Genomic DNA, 23,437 nt, shown 5'->3' on the forward strand with positions numbered 1-23,437 from the left:
GGTGTATGTAAAAAAGGTTTTATAATCTTGGATCCATGCTGCAGAGACATGCAGTAGTTTGAGAACGAAAACTGCTCTTATCTCAAGCTGCAGAAGGGTGTCATGCCACGCCTCACGTGGGATGCAACACACTCGAGGCTTGCTGGCTGACATAGATACAGAATGAAATGAAACTAATGACACTGTGCTTGTTTATGTTTCATCGTGCTTCATCCCGGACCGGGAAATAATCAGGTAGGCAAATGTTTCTTTGACATTTGACTGTAAAAGAACATAGATTTAATGATAATTGAACTTGATAAAGCTTTTATAATGTTACTGATACATTAACAAAAGGTGAATTTTTATATGATCACAAAACTGTTTTCCTTTCATAGTGAATGAAAATGACGAGGGGACAAACTGTCATCCTTTTTCTGTCTTTACTGCTCAAGTTCTTATTGACGGACTGCCTAATAGAGAACCAGGCTGTATTTAGTTCATCTACAACAGAAATCCCACGCGTTCTGTCTGGTGTGACAGAGGTGTTTTTTGTAGCTAGCCTGATAACAACAATCCCCACAGCTGCCTTTGCTCAAAACCCCCAGCTTGATAAGGTGGAGTTCATGAACACCAACACGACAACTGTAGAGCTGGGAGCATTTGAAGGTTTGGTACACCTCAAGCATGTCGAGATCTCCAGCACTCCATTAACATCAGTCCCAGTGGGAGTTTTCCAAAACCTCAGCAACCTGGAGAGAATTATATTAAAGTTTAACAAGCTTCGTAGACTTGAGAAAGGCTTGTTTGAAGACCTTAAAAAACTAAATGAGCTCCTCTTACATGGGAATGAGATTGAATCAATTGAAGACAAGACTTTTGATGGTCTTGACAACCTTTCAGTGCTCAGTTTAGCTAAAAACAATCTCTCCGCTGTATCAACCGACTTGTTCTCGAACCTAACGAAACTGCAGACTATACGTCTCTATGAAAATCAATTGACCACCATTCCTGAAGATATTTTTCACAATTTACCAAATCTGAAGGAAATTGGCTTGCAAGGAAACAAACTAACAGAACTGCCACCCAATCTGTTTCCACATAAAGACAAACTAATGAAGCTGTTACTGGACAGCAATCTTCTGACAGCTTTACCTCAAGAATTTTTTGTTGGCTTCCCTCAGCTTAAAACTCTGACCCTAAAGAACAACATGCTAATGAGTCTGCCACCAATACTTTTTGGAGAAATGCCTAAACTGACTGAGTTAAGCCTCAGTCAAAACAATCTTAGCACTCTTCCCAGAGGAATATTCAGTCCCCTTAAGAAAGTCAAGAAGCTAGATCTGTCCAAAAATCATTTTGTCAACCTGTCCACTGAGTACTTTGATGGTCCTGAGAAGCTCACAGAATTGAATCTACAGAACAACATGATAAAGTCACTGGATGGAGACGTTTTTGAAAAACTACAATCACTGATCACGCTCAAACTTGCTCACAACAAACTCCAGACACTTCCTGAGGATATTTTTGAGCCTTTAACAAAACTCAAAAAACTCGACCTCACCAACAACCCTTGGCACTGTGACTGTGAACTGATCGGATTTTATACCTGGATGAAGAATAACTCTGGCAAGCTTGTATCTAATGTTACCTGTGAGTATCCAGAAGATCTAAAATCGAAGGAAATCATATCCTTATCAGAGGATCAATTAATTTGCCCCACCACTCCCCCAAAAACCACTCTGTTAACCACCACCACGCCAACTCCCACAACTCCGGGTTTACCCATCCACAACGCCAACTACAATGACAACTAGACCTCCAACAACTACGCCCACCAGGTGCGGACTGGGGGGGGGGAAAGTGGGCCGGGAGTCACTGACAGACCGCCCCACTTCATGCGCGGCGTGGTGAGCCAGCCAGCCAGCCGACAACACAAGTTTCGTGTACCTTGATGAAAAAAACTGCATTTGATTTGGTTTTGGACCATAATCATATAGTAATCATTAACCTGAACCCTTAAGTAGCCTACAGTAAAATAATTACAGCAGTATAGTGATTTTACAGCATGTCGTGATTTTAATGCAAACAGGTCATTGATACAATCAAATTTGGCCGACCAATTTGCCAGGCTGTTAGAACTGAATGACACTGACTGTCTATACCAGGGGTGGGCAATTATTTTTCCCAAGGGGCCACATGAGAAACCATAAATATCTTGGAGGGCTGTACCAATAGGCTGAACTCAAGTCTGCGCCCGCAGCATTGGTATGTTTTATTTTGTGCTGGTGTTTTTAGTAAAGGGATGATCAAGAAAGCAATTAGTCATACTTATAGCTTGAAATGCTTTACAACAGGGGTGCCCACACTTTTTTGGCTTGTGAGCTACTTTTACAATGACCAAGTCAAAGTGATCTACCCTTATATACATATATATCCTAAGTCAGTGTTTTTCAACCACTGTGCCGCGGCACACTAGTGTGCTGTGAGAAATCGTTAGGTGTGCCGTGGGAAATTATCCAATTTCACCTAATTGGTCTAAAAAACATTTTTTGAAAACAAATTAATTATTAGCTGCAAATAACATGCCATTGTCAAGTGTCTGTGTATCTGTCTGTGTTTATATATAAGACTTTTTTCTTTGTGTTTATTTGATTCCTATTCAAGACACTTTGACAAAAATGACTTTATATTGTTAATATAGGTTACAGAGTTTCTTTTTTTTTTTAACATTTTCGGTTGGTGGTGTTCCTTGATTTTTTGAACGTTTGTCTTGCTGTTTGCTTTGGATGTGCAACAGATAAATGTTAGACTAACAGCTAAAACATTTTTTTTCAATGGCACTGTCATGGTTTTGTCATGTTCAGTCTAGGTTTTGTCATGTTTTCTGACATGCCCTCCGTTCTATGTTTTCTGTCATGTTTGTCATGTCTTCCGTCATGGTTTAGTTTCTCGTCATGTCCTTCGTCATGTCCTGTCCTTCGTCATGTCTTTCGTCATGTCTTAGTTTCTGTCATGGTTTCCGTCATGGTTTAGTTTTCTGTCATGTCTTTTCGTCATGTCTTTTCGTCATGTCTTTTCTGTTGTATTTTGTCAAGTCTTGGTTTTTTCATAGTCATGGTTTAGGGTTTAGGTTTTCTGCTTCCTGTTTTATTTTGTTAAGTTCTGAATTTCCTGTTTTGCTACTCCATGTTTTCTTTTGATTTGATCATTGGTTTCACCTTGTGTTAATTCTTGATTTGCTTCACCTGTGTCTTGTCACCCCTGCTCCTCGTGTGTGTATATACAGTATAGCCCTGCCTTCCCTTTTGTCCCTGTCGCGTCATACTGCTTGTAAACCATGTTCCACGTCATAGTTTGTTCCACGTTCCATGTCATTGTTCTTGTTCCATGCCATAGTTTCATGCTACGTCTTAGTTTTGATAGTGTTTTGGATTTTTGTTTGCTTTTTGGATTTCCTGCCACCTCGGCAGCGCTATTGGTTTTGTAAGTTTTGTTCTTTGTTAATTAAAAACCTTTTTTTGCCAACTCCTGCCTCCTCAAGTCATGCATCTGGGTCCGTACTCCCAACCCCTGCTACCCACCCGTTGTGACAGGCACGCGATCTACCCGCACTACCTTCGCGATCTACCGGTCGATCGCGATTGACGTAATGAGCACCTCTGGTCTAAAAGAAAGGAAGGAAGGAAAAAATAAGTTTAAAAAAATAAATAAAAACATTCTCAGTAAACTAAAGACAAATGCATTGAACATGGGGAGAACTTGTAAACTTGTTGTTTTTCCTAATCAACAGACTGCCTGTTCAACCCAGTAGAAGAAGTACACAGGAACAGGCCGCTCATTATGCGAGGCAAGCACTGTCAGCCTCGTACAAAGTTGTACACCACATCGTGGGGCAAAAAAAACTCATACGATATCCCAGTGAAGTATTTGCAGCATCAGACTGAGCAGTCTTGTTTAAATGTTAAAAATGGAGTTAATAAACTGACCTTGGAAATCGTTTTAAGTTGATGCAGATGTTATCTCAGCTCATTTTATTAATCTATTTAGATAGTCAGGTGATTGTATGCAGAATGCTGGTGCCAGCAACTAATAGTGGTTTTTACAGATAAATACATGATCAGGTTCTCAGTAAATAAATAATAATAAATAAATTCAAGCTCTGTTTTGTTTATACCTGTGACAGTGGTAAACAACCAAATACATTATATAACACAGCAGGTTGTGCAGTAGGTGCTGCAGACATATTTATGTGCAGTGTTTATGTGCCTGGTATAGACATATGATGGTTATGCCTCAGCTGTTATCAAGAAAGTCACACAATTTGCCTACACCTCCTATAGCACCAAGGACAGTGCACACAAGACAAGGAAAAGTTAACATTAAATAAATACAAAAAATAGTGCTGTTATAGCACCACGGAGGGGGTGGGATTGGCAGCTACTAAGCCACACCTGCTGATTAGCCTTGGACCAGAGTGATGGGACATGAAAAGGATTGGTTCCCAAATAACTGATATGTATTAACTCTGTCTTTGTCTACTGATTCCACTGAACTTTAGAACAGTCAGCAAGGCTCTGTGTCAAACATATTTTTATGATGTGAGGCATAATAAATGAGTGACATGTGATCATTTTGTCCTCCTTAATTTGGAAATTTGAGATGTACTTGTATATGTATATTTTTTTTATTATTATTTTTTACATTTTTAGAAATATACTTGATTTTGTGTTTGGAACTCCACTAAGGATTTTATTGTTGAACTGAAAGCACTTTTAACATTATTTTAAGTATTTTATACTTTTTATGAGTAGGGTAAATAATTATTCATCTTGCATAACATTTTACAGGTGTATGTAAAAAAGGTTTTATAATCTTGGATCCATGCTGCAGAGACATGCAGTAGTTTGAGAACGAAAACTGCTCTTATCTCAAGCTGCAGAAGGGTGTCATGCCACGCCTCACGTGGGATGCAACACACTCGAGGCTTGCTGGCTGACATAGATACAGGATGAAATGAAACTAATGACACTGTGCTTGTTTATGTTTCATCGCGCTTCATCCCGGACCGGGAAATAATCAGGTAGGCAAATGTTTCTTTGACGTTTGACTGCAAAATAACACAGATTTAATGATAACTGAACTTGATGAAGCTTTTATAATGTTACTGATATGAACAAAAGGTGAATTTTTATATGATCACAAAACTGTTTTCCTTTCATAGTGAATGAAAATGACGAGGGGAGAAACTGTCATCCTTTTTCTGTCTTTACTGCTCAAGTTCTTATTGGCTCAAAATTCATGCTCAAAGGAGACGGACTGCCCAAAAGAGAACCAGGATGTATTTAGTTCATCTACAACAGAAATCCCACGCGTTCTGAGACCTGGTGTGACAGAGGTGTTTTTTGTAGCTAGCCTGATAACAACAATCCCCACAGCTGCCTTTGCTCAAAACCCCCAGCTTGAGAAGGTGGAGTTCATGAACACTAACACGACAACTATAGAGCTGGGAGCATTTGAAGGTTTGGTACACCTCAAGCATGTCGAGATCTCCAGCACTCCATTAACATCAGTCCCAGTGGGAGTTTTCCAAAACCTCAGCAACCTGGAGAAAATTATATTAAAGTTTAACAAGCTTCGTAGACTTGAGAAAGGCTTGTTTGAAGACCTTAAAAAACTAAATGAGCTCCTCTTACATGGGAATGAGATTGAATCGATTGAAGACAAGACTTTTGATGGTCTTGACAACCTTTTAGTGCTCAGTTTAGCTAAAAACAATCTCTCCGCTGTATCAACCGACTTGTTCTCGAACCTAACGAAACTGCAGACTATACGTCTCTATGAAAATCAATTGACCACCATTCCTGAAGATATTTTTCACAATTTACCAAATCTGAAGGAAATTGGCTTGCAAGGAAACAAACTAACAGAACTGCCGCCTAATCTGTTTCCACATAAAGACAAACTAATGAAGCTGTTACTGGACAGCAATCTTCTGACAGCTTTACCTCAAGAATTTTTTGTTGGCTTCCCTCAGCTTAAAACTCTGACCCTAAAGAACAACATGCTAATGAGTCTGCCACCAGTACTTTTTGGAGAAATGCCTAAACTGACTGAGTTAAGCCTCAGTCAAAACAATCTTAGCACTCTTCCCAAAGGAATATTCAGTCCCCTTAAGAAAGTCAAGAAGCTAGATCTGTCCAAAAATCAGTTTGTCACCCTGTCCGCTGAGTACTTTGATGGTCCTGAGAAGCTCACAGAATTGAATCTACAGAACAACATGATAAAGTCACTGGTTGGAGACGTTTTTGAAAAACTACAATCACTGATCACGCTCAAGCTTGCTCACAACAAACTCCAGACACTTCCTGAGGATATTTTTGAGCCTTTAACAAAACTCAAAAAACTCGACCTCACCAACAACCCTTGGCACTGTGACTGTGAACTGATCGGATTGTATACCTGGATGAAGGATAACTCTGGCAAGCTTGTATCTAATATTACCTGTGAGTATCCAGAACATCTAAAATTGATTGAAATCATATCCTTATCAGAGGATCAATTAATTTGCCCCACCACTCCCCCAAAAACCACTCTGTTAACCACCACCACGTCAACTCCCACAACTACTACGACACTCCCAACAACCACCATCCTTCCAACCACAACACCTCTCACTACAACACCAACAACAACTTTACCAACCACTACATTAACCACAACGCTCCTTACTACAGAGCAAAGCACCACCAACCTCCAAACCACCGCTATACCTACAACAACAACCACTATCTCTACCACACCACTAGTCACGACAACACCAACAACTACAACCACTATGAGCGCAGCCAGGGCCACCACACACATGACCACGGTGACAACAGTTTCACCCACAACCACCATCACCACAACCCCAACTTTGCCTACAACTACTATGACAACAATTCTGCCCACCACAACAACTGAACCCACAACTGCTGCAACGACAACTGCTCCCACAACTACTGCAACGACAACTGCTCCCACAACTACTGCAAGAACAACTGCTCCCACAACTATCACAACAACTACTGCGCCCACAACTACTGCAACAACAACTACACCCACAACCACAACTGTACCAACAACCGTTCTGACAACGATTCAAAAAACGACCACCACTACAACAACTACACTCGCAACAAGTTTACCCACCACAACAACAACTACAATGACAACTAGACCTCCAACAACTACGCCCACATCAACCACACTCAGGACTACCCAACCAACAACCACCCAAACAACAACATCTTTTCCACCAACCTCTCCTGTCATCTATACCTGTCCCACCATGCCAGCCTATCAAGAGCCTCCGCGTTCTTTCAAGTATCGGGGAGGAACAAAAGTTCAGCAGTGCAAATCTCAGATGATGATTTACATTGCACTGCTGGTGGTGGAGATCACCTGTACACTGACACTGGCTAAGTTCACCATATCTCTATACCGCCTGCTGCAGCACAGAGAGAAGATGCACAGCTGGGTCAAGCTCACCCGCTTCTCCTACAGGAGAGAGGTCATCTTGAGGCCTCTAAGACAGGCAGAGACTTGAAGACTTTAAAAAATAGCAGCACCTCAGGGAAGTTCACAGTTTGATCATCGTTATGGAAAATGGGCCAGTATCAGTTGTGTGACCTGATCTCAGTCCTGTAGTAACTTATTTTCTTCAATGGAGTGGGAGAAGAAACATACAAGTAGTGGTGCGAATGCGTGTGGATTTGTGCATGTCTACGTATGAGAAATAATTTATCTTAGTACAGACTGTTTGCCTTTTTACATTTTTTCTTCTTCTGATAAGACAGTAGAAGACCATGACAATCAACCAGGAGGTTAACATTTTTGAGATTGTTTACATTTACATTCAACAAACCCTGCAAAAAAGTACAGTAACCCACACCCCAGAAATATAAAAAGTCACCAGTTTAACCTCAGAGAATAAAGCAAAAATAATTTAAAAAAACTACCCAAAAACACTTAAACGCTAAAACATCTATGGAACAGCAGATAAAAATGTAAAAAATAAAGAAATAAAATGTTTTGGTAGTGAAAAATACATTTGTATATTACTCCTGTATTCATATTGCTATGTTCTTTTTGTAACTTGTAACTTGTAACAATAGCAAATAAGCAAATAAAGCGATAAAGTATTAGATTTTTTTATTTTGTCATTTTTGTTTTTTTATGTAAGTATATTCATATTGTATGTGTATAAAGGTTCTGTCACTTCCCTACTATCACCTCTATCAAAATGAAAACATCTAAACAACAATGCAATTCAATTAAATTTTATTTATATAGTGTCAATAACAATACAAACTGTCTCAAGATGCTTTACAGAACCCAGCCTAAAACCCCCAGAGCAAGCACCAAAACATTTCTTTGTCTCTTGCAAAGTAGGAACTCAGTAATACAGAGATGTAGAGAAACAAAGCTCTTCCACCAGAGGGCACTTCTGCATTAGATAAAACAGTATCTCACAAACACCACAGAAAAAGAAATGTATTTAACTCCTTCAATTTTTTTAAATGTTCCCATTGGGAGTTTTCCCCTGCTGCTAAATTGCTGTGGAGTAGTGGATTTACATAATTCCCACTTGAATGGGAAGGAAGAGTCTTCTGTAAAGGAAAGAAAATGTGCCAAAGAACAAGAATAGTCAATTGCGGGTGTCACGCAAAGTTTTAAGTCAATGATACATGAGGCTTGGTTGCTGTTGCTTTCACAGAATTCTGTGTATAAAGTCAAAACTTGACTCTTAAAGGCATGTTTACCATCCCTTACATCCCTGGCACCTAATGTGAGCGGAGGGGAAAGAGTTGATGAAGTTGTGCTCGAAGGAGCCATGTTAGTACTCCCCCTATAGCTTAGACCGGACAAAACTAATCAGTCACAAATGTTGTAATGTGAGTCAAAAAGAAAGGAAGGAAGGAAAAAAGAAACAGACATAAAAACATTCTCAGGAAACTAAAGACAAATTCGTTGAACATGGGGAGAACTAGTAAAGTTGTTGTTTCTCCTTGTCCTGAAACTAATCAACAGACTGCCTGTACAACCCAGTAGAAGAAGTACACAGGAACAGGCCACTCATTATGTGAGCGAGGCAAGCACTGTCAGCCTCATACAAAGTTGTCCACCACATCACGGGGCAAAAAAACTCATGCGATATCCCAGTGAATCATTTGCAGCATCAGACTGAGCAGTCTTGTTTAAATGTTACAAATGGAGTTAATAAACTGACCTTGGAAATCGTTTTAAGTTGTTGCAGATGTTATCTCAGCTCATTGTATTAATCAATTTAGATAATCAGGCGATTGTATGCAGAATGCTGGTGCCAGCAACTAATAGTGGTTTGTACAGATAAATAAATGATCAGGTTCTCAATAAATAAATAATAAATAAATTCAAGCTTTGTTTTGTTTATACCTGTGTCAGTGGCAAACAACCAAATACATTATATAACACAGCAGGTTGTGTTTTAGGTGCTGCAGACATATTTATGGAACCAAAGGCAAAAAAATGGAATTTATTTTAACATTAGGTTTATGTATTTGTTCCCTGGTTATTGTATTAGGAACAACATAAAGAATATGTTGATGTATATGTGCAGTGTATATATGATGGTTATGCCTCAGCTATTATCCAGAAAGTCACACAATTTGCCAACACCTCCTATAGTATGGAAATGTGCAGTGTTGCAGCACATATAGCATTAAGGACAATGCGCACAAGACAAGGAAAAGTTAACATTAAATAAATACAAAAAATAGTGCTGTTATAGCACCACGGAGGGGGTGGGATTGTTTTTCCATCAGGAATGACACCCACTAAGCCACACCTGCTGATTAGTCCCTTTGACCAGAGTGATGGGACATGAAAAGGATTGGTTCCCAAATAACTGATATGTATTAACTCTGTCTTTGCCTACTCATTTCACTGAACTTTAGAACAGTCAGCAAGGCTCTGTGTCAAACATATTTTTATGATGTGAGGCATATTAAATGAATGACGTGATCATTTTGTCCTCCTTGATTTGGAAATTTGAAACGTACTTGCTAAATATATATTTTTATTATTATTATTGTTTACATTTTCAGAAATATACTTGATTTTGTGTTTGGAACTCCACCGAGGATTTTATTGTTGAAGTGAAAGCACTTCTGATATTATTTTAAGTAATTTATACTTTTTATGAGTAGGGTAAATAATTATTAATCTTGCATAACATTTTACAGGTGTATGTAAAAAAGGTTTTATAATCTTGGATCCATGCTGCAGAGACATGCAGTAGTTTGAGAACCGAAACTGCTCTTATCTCAAGCTGCAGAAGGGTGTCATGCCACGCCTCACGTGGGATGCAACACACTCGAGGCTTGCTGGCTGACATAGATACAGGATGAAATGAAACTAATGACACTGTGCTTGTTTATGTTTCATCGTGCTTCATCCCGGACCGGGAAATAATCAGGTAGGCAAATGTTTCTTTGACATTTGACTGCAAAAGAACATAGATTTAATGATAACTGAACTTGATAAAGCTTTTATAATGTTACTGATACATTAACAAAAGTTGAATTATGTCTGTTTATATGATCACAAAACTGTTTTCCTTTCACAGTGAATGAAAATGACAAGGGGAGAAACTGTCATTCTTTTTCTGTCTTTACTGCTCGAGTTCTTATTGGCTCAAAATTCATGCTCAAAGGAGACGGACTGCCCAAAAGAGAACCAGGATGTATTTAGTTCATCTACAACAGAAATCCCACGCGTTCTGAGACCTGGTGTGACAGAGGTGTTTTTTGTAGCTAGCCAGATAACAACAATCCCCACAGCTGCCTTTGCTCAAAACCCCCAGCTTGAGAAGGTGGAGTTCATGAACACTAACACAACAACTGTAGAGCTGGGAGCATTTGAAGGTTTGGTACACCTCAAGCATGTCGAGATCTCCAGCACTCCATTAACATCAGTCCCAGTGGGAGTTTTCCAAAACCTCAGCAACCTGGAGAAAATTATATTAAAGTTTAACAAGCTTCGTAGACTTGAGAAAGGCTTGTTTGAAGACCTTAAAAAACTAAATGAGCTCCTCTTACATGGGAATGAGATTGAATCAGTTGAAGACAAGACGTTTGATGGTCTTGACAACCTTTTAGTGCTCAGTTTAGCTAAAAACAATCTCTCTGCTGTATCAACCGACTTGTTCTCGAACCTAAAGAAACTGCAGACTATACGTCTCTATGAAAATCAATTGACCACCATTCCTGAAGACATTTTTCACAATTTACCAAATCTGAAGGAAATTGGCTTGCAAGGAAACAAACTAACAGAACTGCCACCTAATCTGTTTCCACATAAAGACAAACTAATGAAGCTGTTACTGGACAGCAATCTTCTGACAGCTTTACCTCAAGAATTTTTTGTTGGCTTCCCTCAGCTTAAAACTCTGACCCTAAAGAACAACTTGCTAATGAGTCTGCCACCAGTACTTTTTGGAGAAATGCCTAAACTGACTGAGTTAAGCCTCAGTCAAAACAATCTTAGCACTCTTCCCAAAGGAATATTCTGTCCCCTTAAAAAAGTCAAGAAGCTAGATCTGTCCAAAAATCAGTTTGTCACCCTGTCCGCTGAGTACTTTGATGGTCCTGAGAAGCTCACAGAATTGAATCTACAGAACAACATGATAAAGTCACTGGATGGAGACGTTTTTGAAAAACTACAATCACTGATCACGCTCAAACTTGCTCACAACAACCTCCAGACACTTCCTGAGGATATTTTTGAGCCTTTAACAAAACTCAAAAAACTCGACCTCACCAACAACCCTTGGCACTGTGACTGTGAACTGATCGGATTGTATACCTGGATGAAGGATAACTCTGCCAAGCTTGTATCTAATGTTACCTGTGAGTATCCAGAACATCTAAAATCGAAGGAAATCATATCCTTATCAGAGGATCAATTAATTTGCCCCACCACTCCCCCAAAAACCACTCTGTTAACCACCACCACGCCAACTCCCACAACTCCCAGTTTACCCACCACAACACCAACTACAATGACAACTAGACCTCCAACAACTACGCCCACATCAACCACACTCAGGACTACCCAACCAACAACCACCCAAACAACAACATCTTTTCCACCAACCTCTCCTGTCATCTATACCTGTCCCACCATGCCAGCCTATCAAGAGCCTCCGCCTTCTTTCTAGTATCGGGGAGGAACAAAAGTTCAGCAGTACAAATCTCAGATGATGATTTACATTGCACTGCTGGTGGTGGAGATCACCTGTACACTGACACTGGCTAAGTTCACCATATCTCTATACCGCCTGCTGCAGCACAGAGAGAAGATGCACAGCTGGGTCAAACTCACCCGCTTCTCCTACAGGAGAGACATCATCCTGAGGCCTCTACGAGAGGCAGAGACTTGAGGACTTTAAAAAATAGCAGCACCTCAGGGAAGTTCACAGTTTGATCACCGTTATGGAAAATGGGCCAGTATCAGTTGTGTGACCTGATCTCAGTCCTGTAGTAACTTATTTTCTTCAATGGAGTGGGAGAAGAAACATACAAGTAGTGGTGCGAATGCGTGTGGATTTGTGCATGTCTACGTGTGAGAAATAATTTATCTTAGTACAGACTGTTTGCCTTTTTACATTTTTTCTTCTTCTGATAAGACAGCAGAAGACCATGACAATGAACCAGGAGGTTAACATTTTTGATTTACATTCAACAAACCCTGTAAAAAAAAAGTACAGTACCCACACCCCAGAAATAGTTAAAAGTCAGCAGTTTAACCTCAGAGAATAAAGCAAAAATAATTTTAAAAAACTACCCAAAAACACTTGAATGCTAAAACATCTATGGAACAGCAGATAAAAATGTAAAAAACAAAGAAATAAAATGTTTTGGTAGTGAAAAATACATTTGTATATTACTCCTGTATTCATATTGCTACGTTTTTTTTGTAACTTGCAACTTGTAACAATAGCAAATATATGGCGTCAGATAACTGCCATAATCATGAGAGCGCAAATACAAACTTAACGAGCACGGGATCAGAAATCGAGGGCGTAAAAAAGATAAAAGAGAGAGGTAAAAACTTGCTCGCTCTCACTTCTAACCTCCTCACTCGCTCGCTTGGGGACGTTTCAGCGCTCTCGATATTTTTTCCAACCCGAAATACGTCACGGGTGTAAGGCTTGACAAGACGATTGCCGATCATGTTGCCGATCGACGTTTGTCGGCGGTAGGTGGCGGTAATGTGCTTAATGCTCCAAACAAGGAAGAAGGAGGAGTTAACGAAGAAGTTGGTCGGCGCGGCATACACCTGTTTACATGGCAACACGGATAGGTCACTTTTGCATCAGGCCGCGGTGATGGAGCCGGGAGGAAATGTAAGTTAAAATTGTTTTTGCGGCATATGAACTTTGTGCTCAAGGTTTACTGCTAAAGCTGTTATTCATGTTTGTGTAAAACATGTTACATTACTAGACACGTTAGCACCTATGGTTAGCACCAATAACCAACAGGTACGAAACGTCACCAGGCAGCTCGTATGAATGATTCAAAATATCTGGTAGCGTTGTTAGACACTCCTGTTTTATGTATTAATTATTCAAACCAAGAAAAAAAAGAAGAAATTCTGCAAGCTAGCTATTCTGCACGCAAGCTAGAAGAGATGCTCAATGTGTACGTTGTTTTTGTTTGTTCCAGAGCAGCATGAGAGAAATTGTAAATACAGCACAAAACCTGATTGCTGTAATTAACAACACACTGCAGTCTCCCAGTGTCCACATCAGTAGGACTCCTGGACAGCAGGTCAGCCCACAGCTCCCACCTCAGCAACCGGGACAACAGGAACTGCAAAGGTTTGTGGAAAACATTACGGTTTTTAACCAGTGTATCATTCTTTATTTAGCACTATATAATTTTTATTTATTTCTCTATTTTTTGCAATTCAGGGGGAGGGTTCAGCATGCCCACCCACTGGCCTCATGTCAACCCTCAGTCCAGCAAGAAATGATGAGGTTCTCCTTTATCCTGTGTTACAATGGATGAAATACTTCAGATTTTGTGTAGTATAATGTTTTACAGTAATTGCATCTGTGAATTGTTGTTTGTATTGTTTTAGATCATTTCCAGGTGTCTTTCAGAAGGGTCTGAAAGGGAAATCCAAGTTTGTACCCATGAAGCGCAAGGCACAGAAGGACGTTCTAATGACATTTTGCCTTCTGGGTCACATGACCACAAAAACCCCAAAAGGCAGCGACGAATTCAAGTTGATTCAAGCTGGGCTTGGCAAACGAAGCTTTGAGGTCAACAAGAACATCAGCCATGCTGAAGTATGTGCTAGTAGTAGTAGGTAGTAGGAGGAGCTTATTCATATAGTGCACACTCACATTGTACATAAATTCTGTTTGTACAGTTGTCTGAGATCCTTGACGTTCATTTTCCCAAGATGCGAGGCCTGAATGGAGCGTGGTTACTCTATAAAGCAATGGGTATTGTATCATATTCATGTTATTTTGCAGAGACATTTACCTGAAGAAAGTCACATTGATTAGTGCAATATGACACACTGAATAAACGGTTTAAAGTCAAGATTGAAATACATTTAAAGGCAAGATTTAGTAATTAAATAAAGTAAATTTAGAAATGCATTAATTGGGGTAATAAACCAAAATATTTTGTCACAAATAAGAAAGTAACCATACCATATACAAACCAATAACACTTTTTTTTGTCTTTTGCTAACAATATTTTCCAAATTGACATTTTCACAGGTGGGAGTGGACAGAGACCCCTGACAGTCATTTCGCCAGAGACTGAAGGGTATACTGGAACCATTCTCCATAATGCGAGCAATGGGGGCAAATCGGTCCTTTACATAGTGCCACTTCAGGCAGAAATAGATATGACACCTCTGCCATTGAGTTCCAAAGAATTTGACAAAATGCCCAAAGCGCACTGTAATAGGTGCAATGAGGAAATGCCGTTAGCTCTCCTGGTAGTACATGTCAAATCCTGTGGCAGTGGAAGTCTCTCTTGCAGCGAGGAATCAGTGACTGTGGATTATGCAGAAGAAGATGTACATGATGAAGGCAGCACAGAAGTAAGTGGCTGCGTCTTAGCTGTTCTATGTAATCACACTTATTTATGACTAATAGCTAAACAACTGCGAGACAGATGTAGAATTTACCCCACTTGTTCCGGATGCAGAACCCTTCAAAAAGATCAGAGATGTTATGGAATCTTTGCTTCTCTAATTGATGGAATTTTATTCTATACTCATGTTTCCTCATATGTTTTCTTACTTTTTTCAGACAGAGAATGCTTGTTGCCCAATATGCCAGACAGCATTTCCCCTGGATGTTGTTGAGATGCATGCTAGCGTATGTGGTGAGAGGTAGGACTAGTTAAATTGTCCCCTGCGTGGAAAAAACAGATTGTTGCATAAAATATGATTATTCAAACTATGTGTTGCTGTTACTGTTTGTGATCAAAGTAGTTTCTTATTATTGATATATTTCTTATGATATAATAAAGACATACAAGTATTAGCCCATGTTTAAAATCATAAGATGTCTAGTCATTACTGAACATTATTGGTGAGTGTGCAAATACATTGACACAAATTCATCTGTTCTATTGTGTACAATTCTCAGACCTGTGGAAGACAAATTTACCTTGGAGGTTGAAAACAATGATCCTCAAAGGTCAGATCTATAATAGGCAAGTGTAAATGTATTTAATTATATGTAGATGTTTATATAAATGAATAATATACTTTTTTTTTTCAGTCTCGATGACATTTTGCATAAACTAGCCAGCGAGGTGGACCACTCTCAGACATTCTCAGTCTGTGTCACTCGATCCAACTTCTTTCACCGTGCTCTTCAACAATGGAAAAGACAAAAGAAGACCACCCCAAAATCCTCTCTTAAAGTTTGCTTTGTTGGAGAAGCAGGCATAGATACAGGAGCAATAAGAAAGGAGTTTCTTACTGGTAACTATCCTCTCCATTATTTTGTCTTTTTTTAAATAATCTGTTTTGTTGATATTTGCTGCTTGTGCTTAACTTATGTGCACTTATTTATTTTGGCAGAACTGATGAGTGGAATTGAAATGCGCTACTTTGAGCCTGGCAATGACAACAAAGGAAAAAATCCCATATACTCTATAAGTGCCTTGGAGGATGGTTACTTCAGGTAATTTCCATATGTTCATATTATGCCTGTAAATGTACACAACACATTCACCATGTCATAAAATTATGAATTTGGGTACCTTGATAGGAAAGTGCGCCCAAACCTCTGCCCTTTTTAATTGTTCCTTAGGAGCTTTGGGGAGATCATTGCTGTGAGTTTGGCCCAGGGTGGTCCAGCACCAGACTTTATGCGGAACTGGTGCTACACCTATCTTACAACTGGAGATCTTGACAGTTTGGCGGTAACCCCTGAAGACGTGACGGACCTTGAAATTATTCAGTTAGTTGAAAAGGTATTGCAATTATATTATTAGCATGTGCAGTGCTGAAATGAATTTTATGTACTGTATTAACTTTGGGGGTGATTGCTATATGTTCATCTCATTAGGCACAAAGTGCCTTTAATAAATGTTCTCCTGTTTCTGTGGTCAAAAGTACACATGATCTTCAGTAGGATTTTTTGCTATTTCTTCCAAATTAAAGGGTGTAGAAGAATGTGCTGTTAGTTGTCCCTGCACTTAATTAAAAAGTATGTGTGGATCATTGAATATTTTACAGGTAAGAGCAGCCACTGATGGAGAAATGCAGAGTCTGGCTGATGAACTGCTTTCCTGTGGATACACAGGTCCCATAAATGCAGAAAGAAAGGACCCAATAACAAGGTGTTTAGTAACACACTGAATTTTGTATTTTTAGCAGTTGAACCTTTTACGCATGTTAATCATACTGCAGCCTATGTAGCCTACTACTGAATGTGGGTCACTGAATGTGGGCATTTATCTATCAGAACCATCATTCTACATTCCCTGGCCCGACTTTTGCCCATGCTTGACCAAATGCGAAAAGGCCTGCGGCTTTACAACCTTCCAGATATGATGGAGAAAAACACTGACCTATGTCGGCCATTGTTTGTACCACTTCAGGATAACAAGGTAACATCTAACAGATGAACGCATTCAACGCATCTTGGCATAAATTCTGATTCACCTGCTGTATATTCTTTTGTCTTCATTAGCCTGATGCAAACTTCATTATGGCAAGCTGCAAACCTGACTTCAGTGAACAAGGAACCTCAAGACACAATCTTGAACAAAGTCTTCTCAACTGCCTCCAAGATTTTCTTCAAGAACTAGAGGATAATGGTAAGACACATGAGTTAAATATCCAATTTTTAAAGCCTTCCTCTGTTATCCCCTTCTTTATGAAAATACATTTTCTGCCTGTAGAATCTGAAGGTCAATAAGATCTACAAAGCTGTACATTTAAATTTGAGTTAATAACCATTTAAGACTCAAGCATCCGTTTTGTCTGCAAGCAGTTCACATAATTCCTGTGTCAGACACACTGATATACATCACACCCAGTAAATGACTATGATAACAGTTGCTTAGACATAGAATGACCCAGTATTTTCTTTTATTAGATACTCATCCCGAACACTTTGATGAAAGAGAAGAATTGGACACAACAGTGGTTCATAACACAAAACCCCTCACAGTTCCATCAGTCCTGCAATGGTTAACAGGGCAAGCACACAAGCCAGTACTGTCAAGTGAAAAAAAAAACTTTGAAATTCACATCAAGTTCAATCATGGATGTCAAGAGGAAGAGCATGACATTTGTTTCCCAATAGTTAGTGCTTGTACAAACACCATAACTTTTCCTGTGGCACACATGAGCACTTACAGTGAGTTTAAACATGTGCTAACTCTAGCTTTGCGCTTTGGGAGTACCTTTGACCGAGTTTGATTTGTGGATCAGTGATGACAATTACTGTATTTGAGCGTTCAATTTTACACAGCTGACACGTCTTTGCTGTTGAATTTGAAACATTTCTCTTAATGAAGAGTAAAACTTTTGTTACTGTTTTTTTTTTTTAACAGATGTAACATTATTTGGCATGATTAACATGGTGATTGTTATTGGTTCAGTTGGCAAGTCGTCTGTGTACATACTGTACCATGTTCAAATAAATATCTCTGCCAAAGCATTGTGATGGTCCTCTGGGATTAATGGTAGATTGTAGCTGTTCCATTTCTTCAGGATGCAGTGGGCTGGGAATGTTGGGTACTTCGACCCCACAAGAAGACCCGTCTGGAATCCCTGCATTTTCCCAGTCAATGGTGTCGACGTCTGGATGCTGCAACACAAATGCAGATACTGATAGCAAATTGTTCTGAACTTGTGACATTTTAAATTTAGAAACAAAAATCCTGTTGCTGGTGCAGCTAATTAGAGTTTAGTAAAGTTGTCAATTTTAAACACATGGATACTGATGAGTTTATTTTCAACAGATTTAAATCATTACTGTGTTAATGCTGTGATGTACCTGCTCAAAGTTTTCTGCTTCAGTGGGGGGGTTCTGAATGTGGCCCATGACCCACAGCTGATGGGGGGTCAAGTTTTGCTCTGTGCGCAGTGGGTGGTTGTTCCACCCATCGTTGAATTTGGCCAGATCATCATTAAGCCGTGGTAGGAAGATGTAGTGTGCGCAAAACATGTGAATGTCATTGGTAATGTCTAGTAGGCCATCTTCTTCCAGGGTGTGCAGTAAGTTATAGTAGATCTGGGTCACAGCCATCCACACATCTCTCCATAAACGCTCAATTCTGAAAGTACAATTCATGTTTTAAAGTTTTATAAAAGTTGATAATTTCTTAGTTTCTCAATATGGATAACAAACAAACATACCTCTGATTATGTACACTTTTTCCTGACACAAAACTGCCCCGCCCAGTCCCTCGCACAGTGAACATGCACCGTGCTATCCCAAGATTTTCAACTCCTTGATCGGCTCGTACTCTACATTAAGACACAATATAGCAAATTGTCTGGTTCATGAGGAAGCTAACTGACATGCATGACGTTTCAGCTTAGCTGTTTTTAAAACTGTAGAATGTGTTCATGGTTTAAGGAAAAGGTCTAAAGGGATAATAGCCTCAAGTAAGGAAGCATACCTTGATGGCCAACCAAACTGCTGCACAGATTTCAGGAAAAGATGGAGAGCAGTGTTCGACCTGTTGTTATTATCAGCATTCAGGTACAGGATCTAAGAACAATAGAGTGAGCAATTGTATCCATCCTACCAAGAACACATCCGGTAACAGAAACATCTTATCTACCTTTCTTGAATAACCATCCACGCTGCCAAAGATAACAATGTTGTATCTATAGACAAAAATACACAGATAAAAAGTTAGCCATGACGTTTCCAGACATTTTTCAAAACAATCAGTGCCAGTAGAATGTGCAACATGCCATATTATGCAAACCTTATTAGTTTGTGATTAGTGTCCACATGGACAAGTGACAGTGGCCCCCGGACAGAATAGGTTCGTCTCACTGTGCTCCCCATGTGTGTCAATCGAGACAGAACACCAGCAGAGTCAATTCTGTGCATGGATCCTTTAATCCTGTGCCACTGAACACGATGGCCCTCAGCCTGTAACAGTCCTTTAATAAGTCTGTATCCTGCATGTGGAGCGCTAGATTTAAGAGCAGCAATTTTGTTGTCTAGTTCCTGATCAGACATGGAGCTGTATGATGTCTTTGATGAGATGCCATGGTCTTTCATTCTCCTGAAAATGGTTCTCTCACTAACGCCGAGTAGATTGGCCACACATTGTACAGGTAGTGGTATTTCAAAAAGATAATTCAGGAACTCAGCAGAGAAGTTTAACTTAGGGCGTCCTCTTTCCCCTTGCTCCAATGTGAACAATATTGAACCTTGTTTCTCTTCTATGGCATCTTTAACAAGTCTGCCTAGCTGTATTAATGTCTCTGTTATGGAGGAAGGTATCTCAAAAATTCGAGATGCTGCATCAAGTAAGATGTATTCTTGATTGCAAACATACTCCAAATAATCAAGATCGACAGAGGACTGTTCCTGGATCCACTGAAGTCTTGTCATTAGACGTTCCAGTATGCTACGTAGGATTTCCTGAAAGCCCAAGAGAAAGTTTTAGTTTTTAAATGAACAAACGCATTTAAATACAATGTGACTTTAATTAATCATCTCAGTGGTAACCATAGCATCAGTTCAATTTAAATAACTGAAATATTCACAAGAGCTAGCTTCTTTAAGAGGTTTGGTAGATGAGAGAAAAGTCATCAAGCAGCTATTTCAAATATTTAGTAATGTTGTGACACTTGTTTAACGTTCATATGCCGCAAAACAATTTTAACTTACATTTCCTCCCGGCTCCATCACCGCGGCCTGATGCAAAAGTGACCTATCCGTGTTGCCATGTAAACAGGTGTATGCCGCGCCGACCAACTTCTTTGTTAACTCCTCCTTCTTCCTTGTTTGGAGCATTAAGCACATTACTGCCACCTACCGCCGACAAACGTCAATCGGCAACATGATCGGCAATCGTCTTGTCAAGCCTTACACCCGTGACGTATTTCGGGTTGGAAAAAATATCGAGAGCGCTGAAACGTCCCCAAGCTAGCAAGTGAGGAGGTTAGAAGTGAGAGCGAGCAGCGCCACGGCTTCCTCAATTGCTCTCTCTCACAATTGACACACTTGCACAAAAACTTAATTTGCCACATGATTATTTTTTACCTCTCTCTTTTATCTTTTTTACGCCCTCGATTTCTGATCCCGTGCTCGTTAAGTTTGTATTTGCGCTCTCATGATTATGGCAGTTATCTGACGCCATACTAATAAGCAAATAAAGCGATAAAGTATTAGATTTTTTTATTTTATCATTTTTGTTTTTTTATGTAAGTATATTCATATTGTATGTGTATAAAGGTTCTGTCACTTCCCTACTATCACCTCTATCAAAATGAAAACATCTAAACAACAATGCAATTCAATTCAATTTTATTTATATAGTGTCAATAACAATACAAACTGTCTCAAGATGCTTTACAGAACCCAGCCTAAAACCCCCAGAGCAAGCACCAAAACATTTCTTTGTCTCTTGCAAAGTAGGAACTCAGTAATACAGAGATGTAGAGAAACAAAGCTCTTCCACCAGAGGGCACTTCTGCATTAGATAAAACAGTATCTCACAAACACCACAGAAAAAGAAATGTATTTAACTCCTTCAATTGTTCCCATTGGGAGTTTTCCCCTGCTGCTAAATTGCTGTGGAGTAGTGGATTTACATAATTCCCACTTGAATGGGAAGGAAGAGTCTTCTGTAAAGGAAAGAAAATGTGCCAAAGAACAAGATTAGTCAATGAAAATACTTAGCAAGAGTAATATAACTTTGCTTTATTTATCTCGAGGCTGTATGTAAAAGCAAACACACTCAGACAGAGAATACTTAATTACATCAGATGTTCTGATGCTATGAGGGGGAGAAAATGAATAAGAAGCAATATGACCAGATGACAATGACCAGAATATAATAATAACAATCACAGCAATTATAATTACAAAATCAAACCTTTTCCAAACCCATGGGAAGACAGATGTCTGGTGTTGATGAGATGCAAGACAACAACAAACCCAAAGAGTTCTGCCTCCAAATATTTCATCCTGCTCCGAATTGCTGCTATGGTAATGCACAGTTAGCTTTAGTTAAGTTCTCTTCTGTGATGTTGCGCTATTCTTGTCTACACATGTAGTAAGAAGCCTGGCATCTTCCTTATTCATTCAGAATTAAGTGACTGGTGTATTTTAGTACACCCTATACCTGCTGCCCTGTGGCTCTGTTATTTCAGTTAGCTGTAGTTTTGGATAGTTTTCAAATGTGGGTAAAAGCCAAAAAAACAAACAAACAAAAACAAACAAACAAAAAAACAGTGTTTTTGTGTGGAGGCCCTTTTAATTTCCTTATTTGTTGGAATTTAAATTTTGGGAGTTTTTACATATATATATATATATATATATATACTGTATGTGGAAATGGGACAAAAATAAAAAGGAAAAAGGAATTAATTTTAAAAATATATATATATATAAATTTAAAACTATACATGGTTGATTATAAATACAGAAATGTGAAAATAAATAGAAGCAATATTATTTTTTTATTTATTACATTTCCAAATTTATTTTCTTTTTCTTTATTTTCACAAAAAATATCCTGCAAATTGATTAAAAAAAATAAAAAATAAATAAATAAATAATAATAATAATAATAAAAAATACATCAACACATTCAGGATCGCAGTGGAATCTATTGCCTTTCATTTTACTTGTTTTTCCACTTTAAAGAAATCAGTTCAAGCTGCTGGAATTTACTTTTACTAAACGAAGACATTGCATTCGTATTTCATCACATAAAGTTCAGAAAAATTTGTTAGTTCTTCTCAAGCACATGATTTTCTCTGTCTCTAATGATGAGATGTTAATGATACAGTTCACTGGTTGGATTGGACATTTTCGGCAAATTTTAAGAAATTCCTTCAACGTGTTAGTTTGCTTAATGATAATTCTTCACATTGATGGAGTCTACAGTAAACATTGAGTAAACATTGGTGTATTTCTATGTTGCAAAATAGTACACTGCATTATTTTGGTTAATCCACAGACATGTCCCACTTTAACTTCTCATATCCTCAGATCAAGCGATAGCCCGGGCAGCAACGCCCCTCTTGAAGAAACTAAAATGTTTCTCATTCACTTTAAATGTTAACCCACCCAGTGAAATAAAAATAAAGCATCAATAGTTTTCCTCTATAACCTCATAGACATGACTGTTTACCTCAGACACATGCAAAATGGAAAAACAGAGTTTATTCATAAATTGTACACACACTTATCTTCCTTTCAATTACCTCAGCTATAAAGATAAATGTCCTGAAGTTATCTCACTTTTAGTGAATTTCAGTCTCTTTATATTCCTACAGTTTTAGATGAGCTGAACAATCCTCTTCCAGGGGCAGAGGAAGTTGTCATATTCCTCAAAGCCTGTGCTTTTAGGGAAGAATAACCCTGCAAGCTCTGCTAATGAGCTTGAAATGGAGCTGAGGAGGTAATTGCGTGTGAAAAGGGCAATGTGCTGAAGAACATAAGAGGCCATAAAATAAGGAGGAACTCATTAAACCCAAGCTAGGATATTTCAACTGGAAAACAGTTTGCAGTAAGCAGGCAGACGTTCGGCTGGGGGTGATTACCTGGGGTTAATGACCAACACGGGTCTATCATGGAGACTACGAGGAACATATGATAGGGATGTGGCTGAGTGATTTTTAAATCTCATTCTTCTTAATTTCCTTTCTTTATGGAGCCATAAGAAAACTGAGGTCTCAAGAG

The 23,437-nt window shown here is 39.0% G+C and overlaps 3 protein-coding genes and 1 pseudogene across 5 annotated transcripts; all 4 read left to right on the forward strand.

Moving 5' to 3' along the window:
- Nucleotides 1–153: 153 nt before the first annotated feature.
- Nucleotides 154–8,173, forward strand: LOC311490611 (uncharacterized protein). Of its 2 annotated transcripts, none has more exons than XM_084548202.1 (2): nt 154–234; nt 5,204–8,173. In XM_084548202.1, exon 2 carries the CDS (start codon nt 5,207–5,209, stop codon nt 7,568–7,570), a length of 2,364 nt encoding a protein of 787 aa, XP_084404328.1. In that variant the 5' UTR covers nt 154–234; nt 5,204–5,206; the 3' UTR covers nt 7,571–8,173. The 2 variants fall into 2 exon arrangements, with proteins under 2 accessions (XP_084404328.1, XP_084404327.1); XM_084548201.1 differs by lacking the exon at nt 154–234 and adding an exon at nt 3,650–5,062.
- On the forward strand, nt 253–3,507 carry LOC311490614 (annotated as a pseudogene). Its single transcript has one exon. The product of its transcript is annotated as an uncharacterized misc_RNA (transcript).
- Nucleotides 8,174–8,328: 155 nt separating the features above from the next.
- On the forward strand, nt 8,329–12,230 carry LOC311490613 (uncharacterized protein). Its single transcript, XM_084548204.1, has 2 exons — nt 8,329–10,480; nt 10,631–12,230. The coding sequence occupies exon 2, from the start codon at nt 10,634–10,636 to the stop codon at nt 12,221–12,223; it is 1,590 nt and encodes a 529-aa protein (XP_084404330.1). The 5' UTR covers nt 8,329–10,480; nt 10,631–10,633; the 3' UTR covers nt 12,224–12,230.
- Nucleotides 12,231–13,276: 1,046 nt separating this feature from the next.
- On the forward strand, nt 13,277–21,982 carry LOC311490612 (uncharacterized protein; the record flags this gene model as incomplete). The annotated part of the gene is made up of 15 exons (XM_084548203.1): nt 13,277–13,411; nt 13,731–13,885; nt 13,979–14,044; nt 14,149–14,359; nt 14,443–14,518; nt 14,801–15,129; nt 15,341–15,423; nt 15,683–15,733; nt 15,818–16,023; nt 16,123–16,225; nt 16,355–16,517; nt 16,783–16,886; nt 17,012–17,156; nt 17,240–17,366; nt 17,648–21,982. The coding sequence occupies 15 exons, from the start codon at nt 13,277–13,279 to the stop codon at nt 17,971–17,973; spliced, it is 2,280 nt and encodes a 759-aa protein (XP_084404329.1). The 3' UTR covers nt 17,974–21,982.
- Nucleotides 21,983–23,437: the final 1,455 nt, after the last annotated feature.

This window comes from Chelon labrosus, assembly GCF_963514085.1.
Source record: "Chelon labrosus genome assembly, chromosome: 7".
Lineage (NCBI taxonomy): Eukaryota > Metazoa > Chordata > Actinopteri > Mugiliformes > Mugilidae > Chelon > Chelon labrosus.

What these genes read in the sequence shown, in the direction of transcription:
- LOC311490611 (XM_084548202.1), top strand. Translation starts at nt 5,207, where the DNA reads ATGAAAATGACGAGGGGAGAAACTGTCATCCTTTTTCTGTCTTTACTG.
- LOC311490613 (XM_084548204.1), top strand. Translation starts at nt 10,634, where the DNA reads ATGAAAATGACAAGGGGAGAAACTGTCATTCTTTTTCTGTCTTTACTG.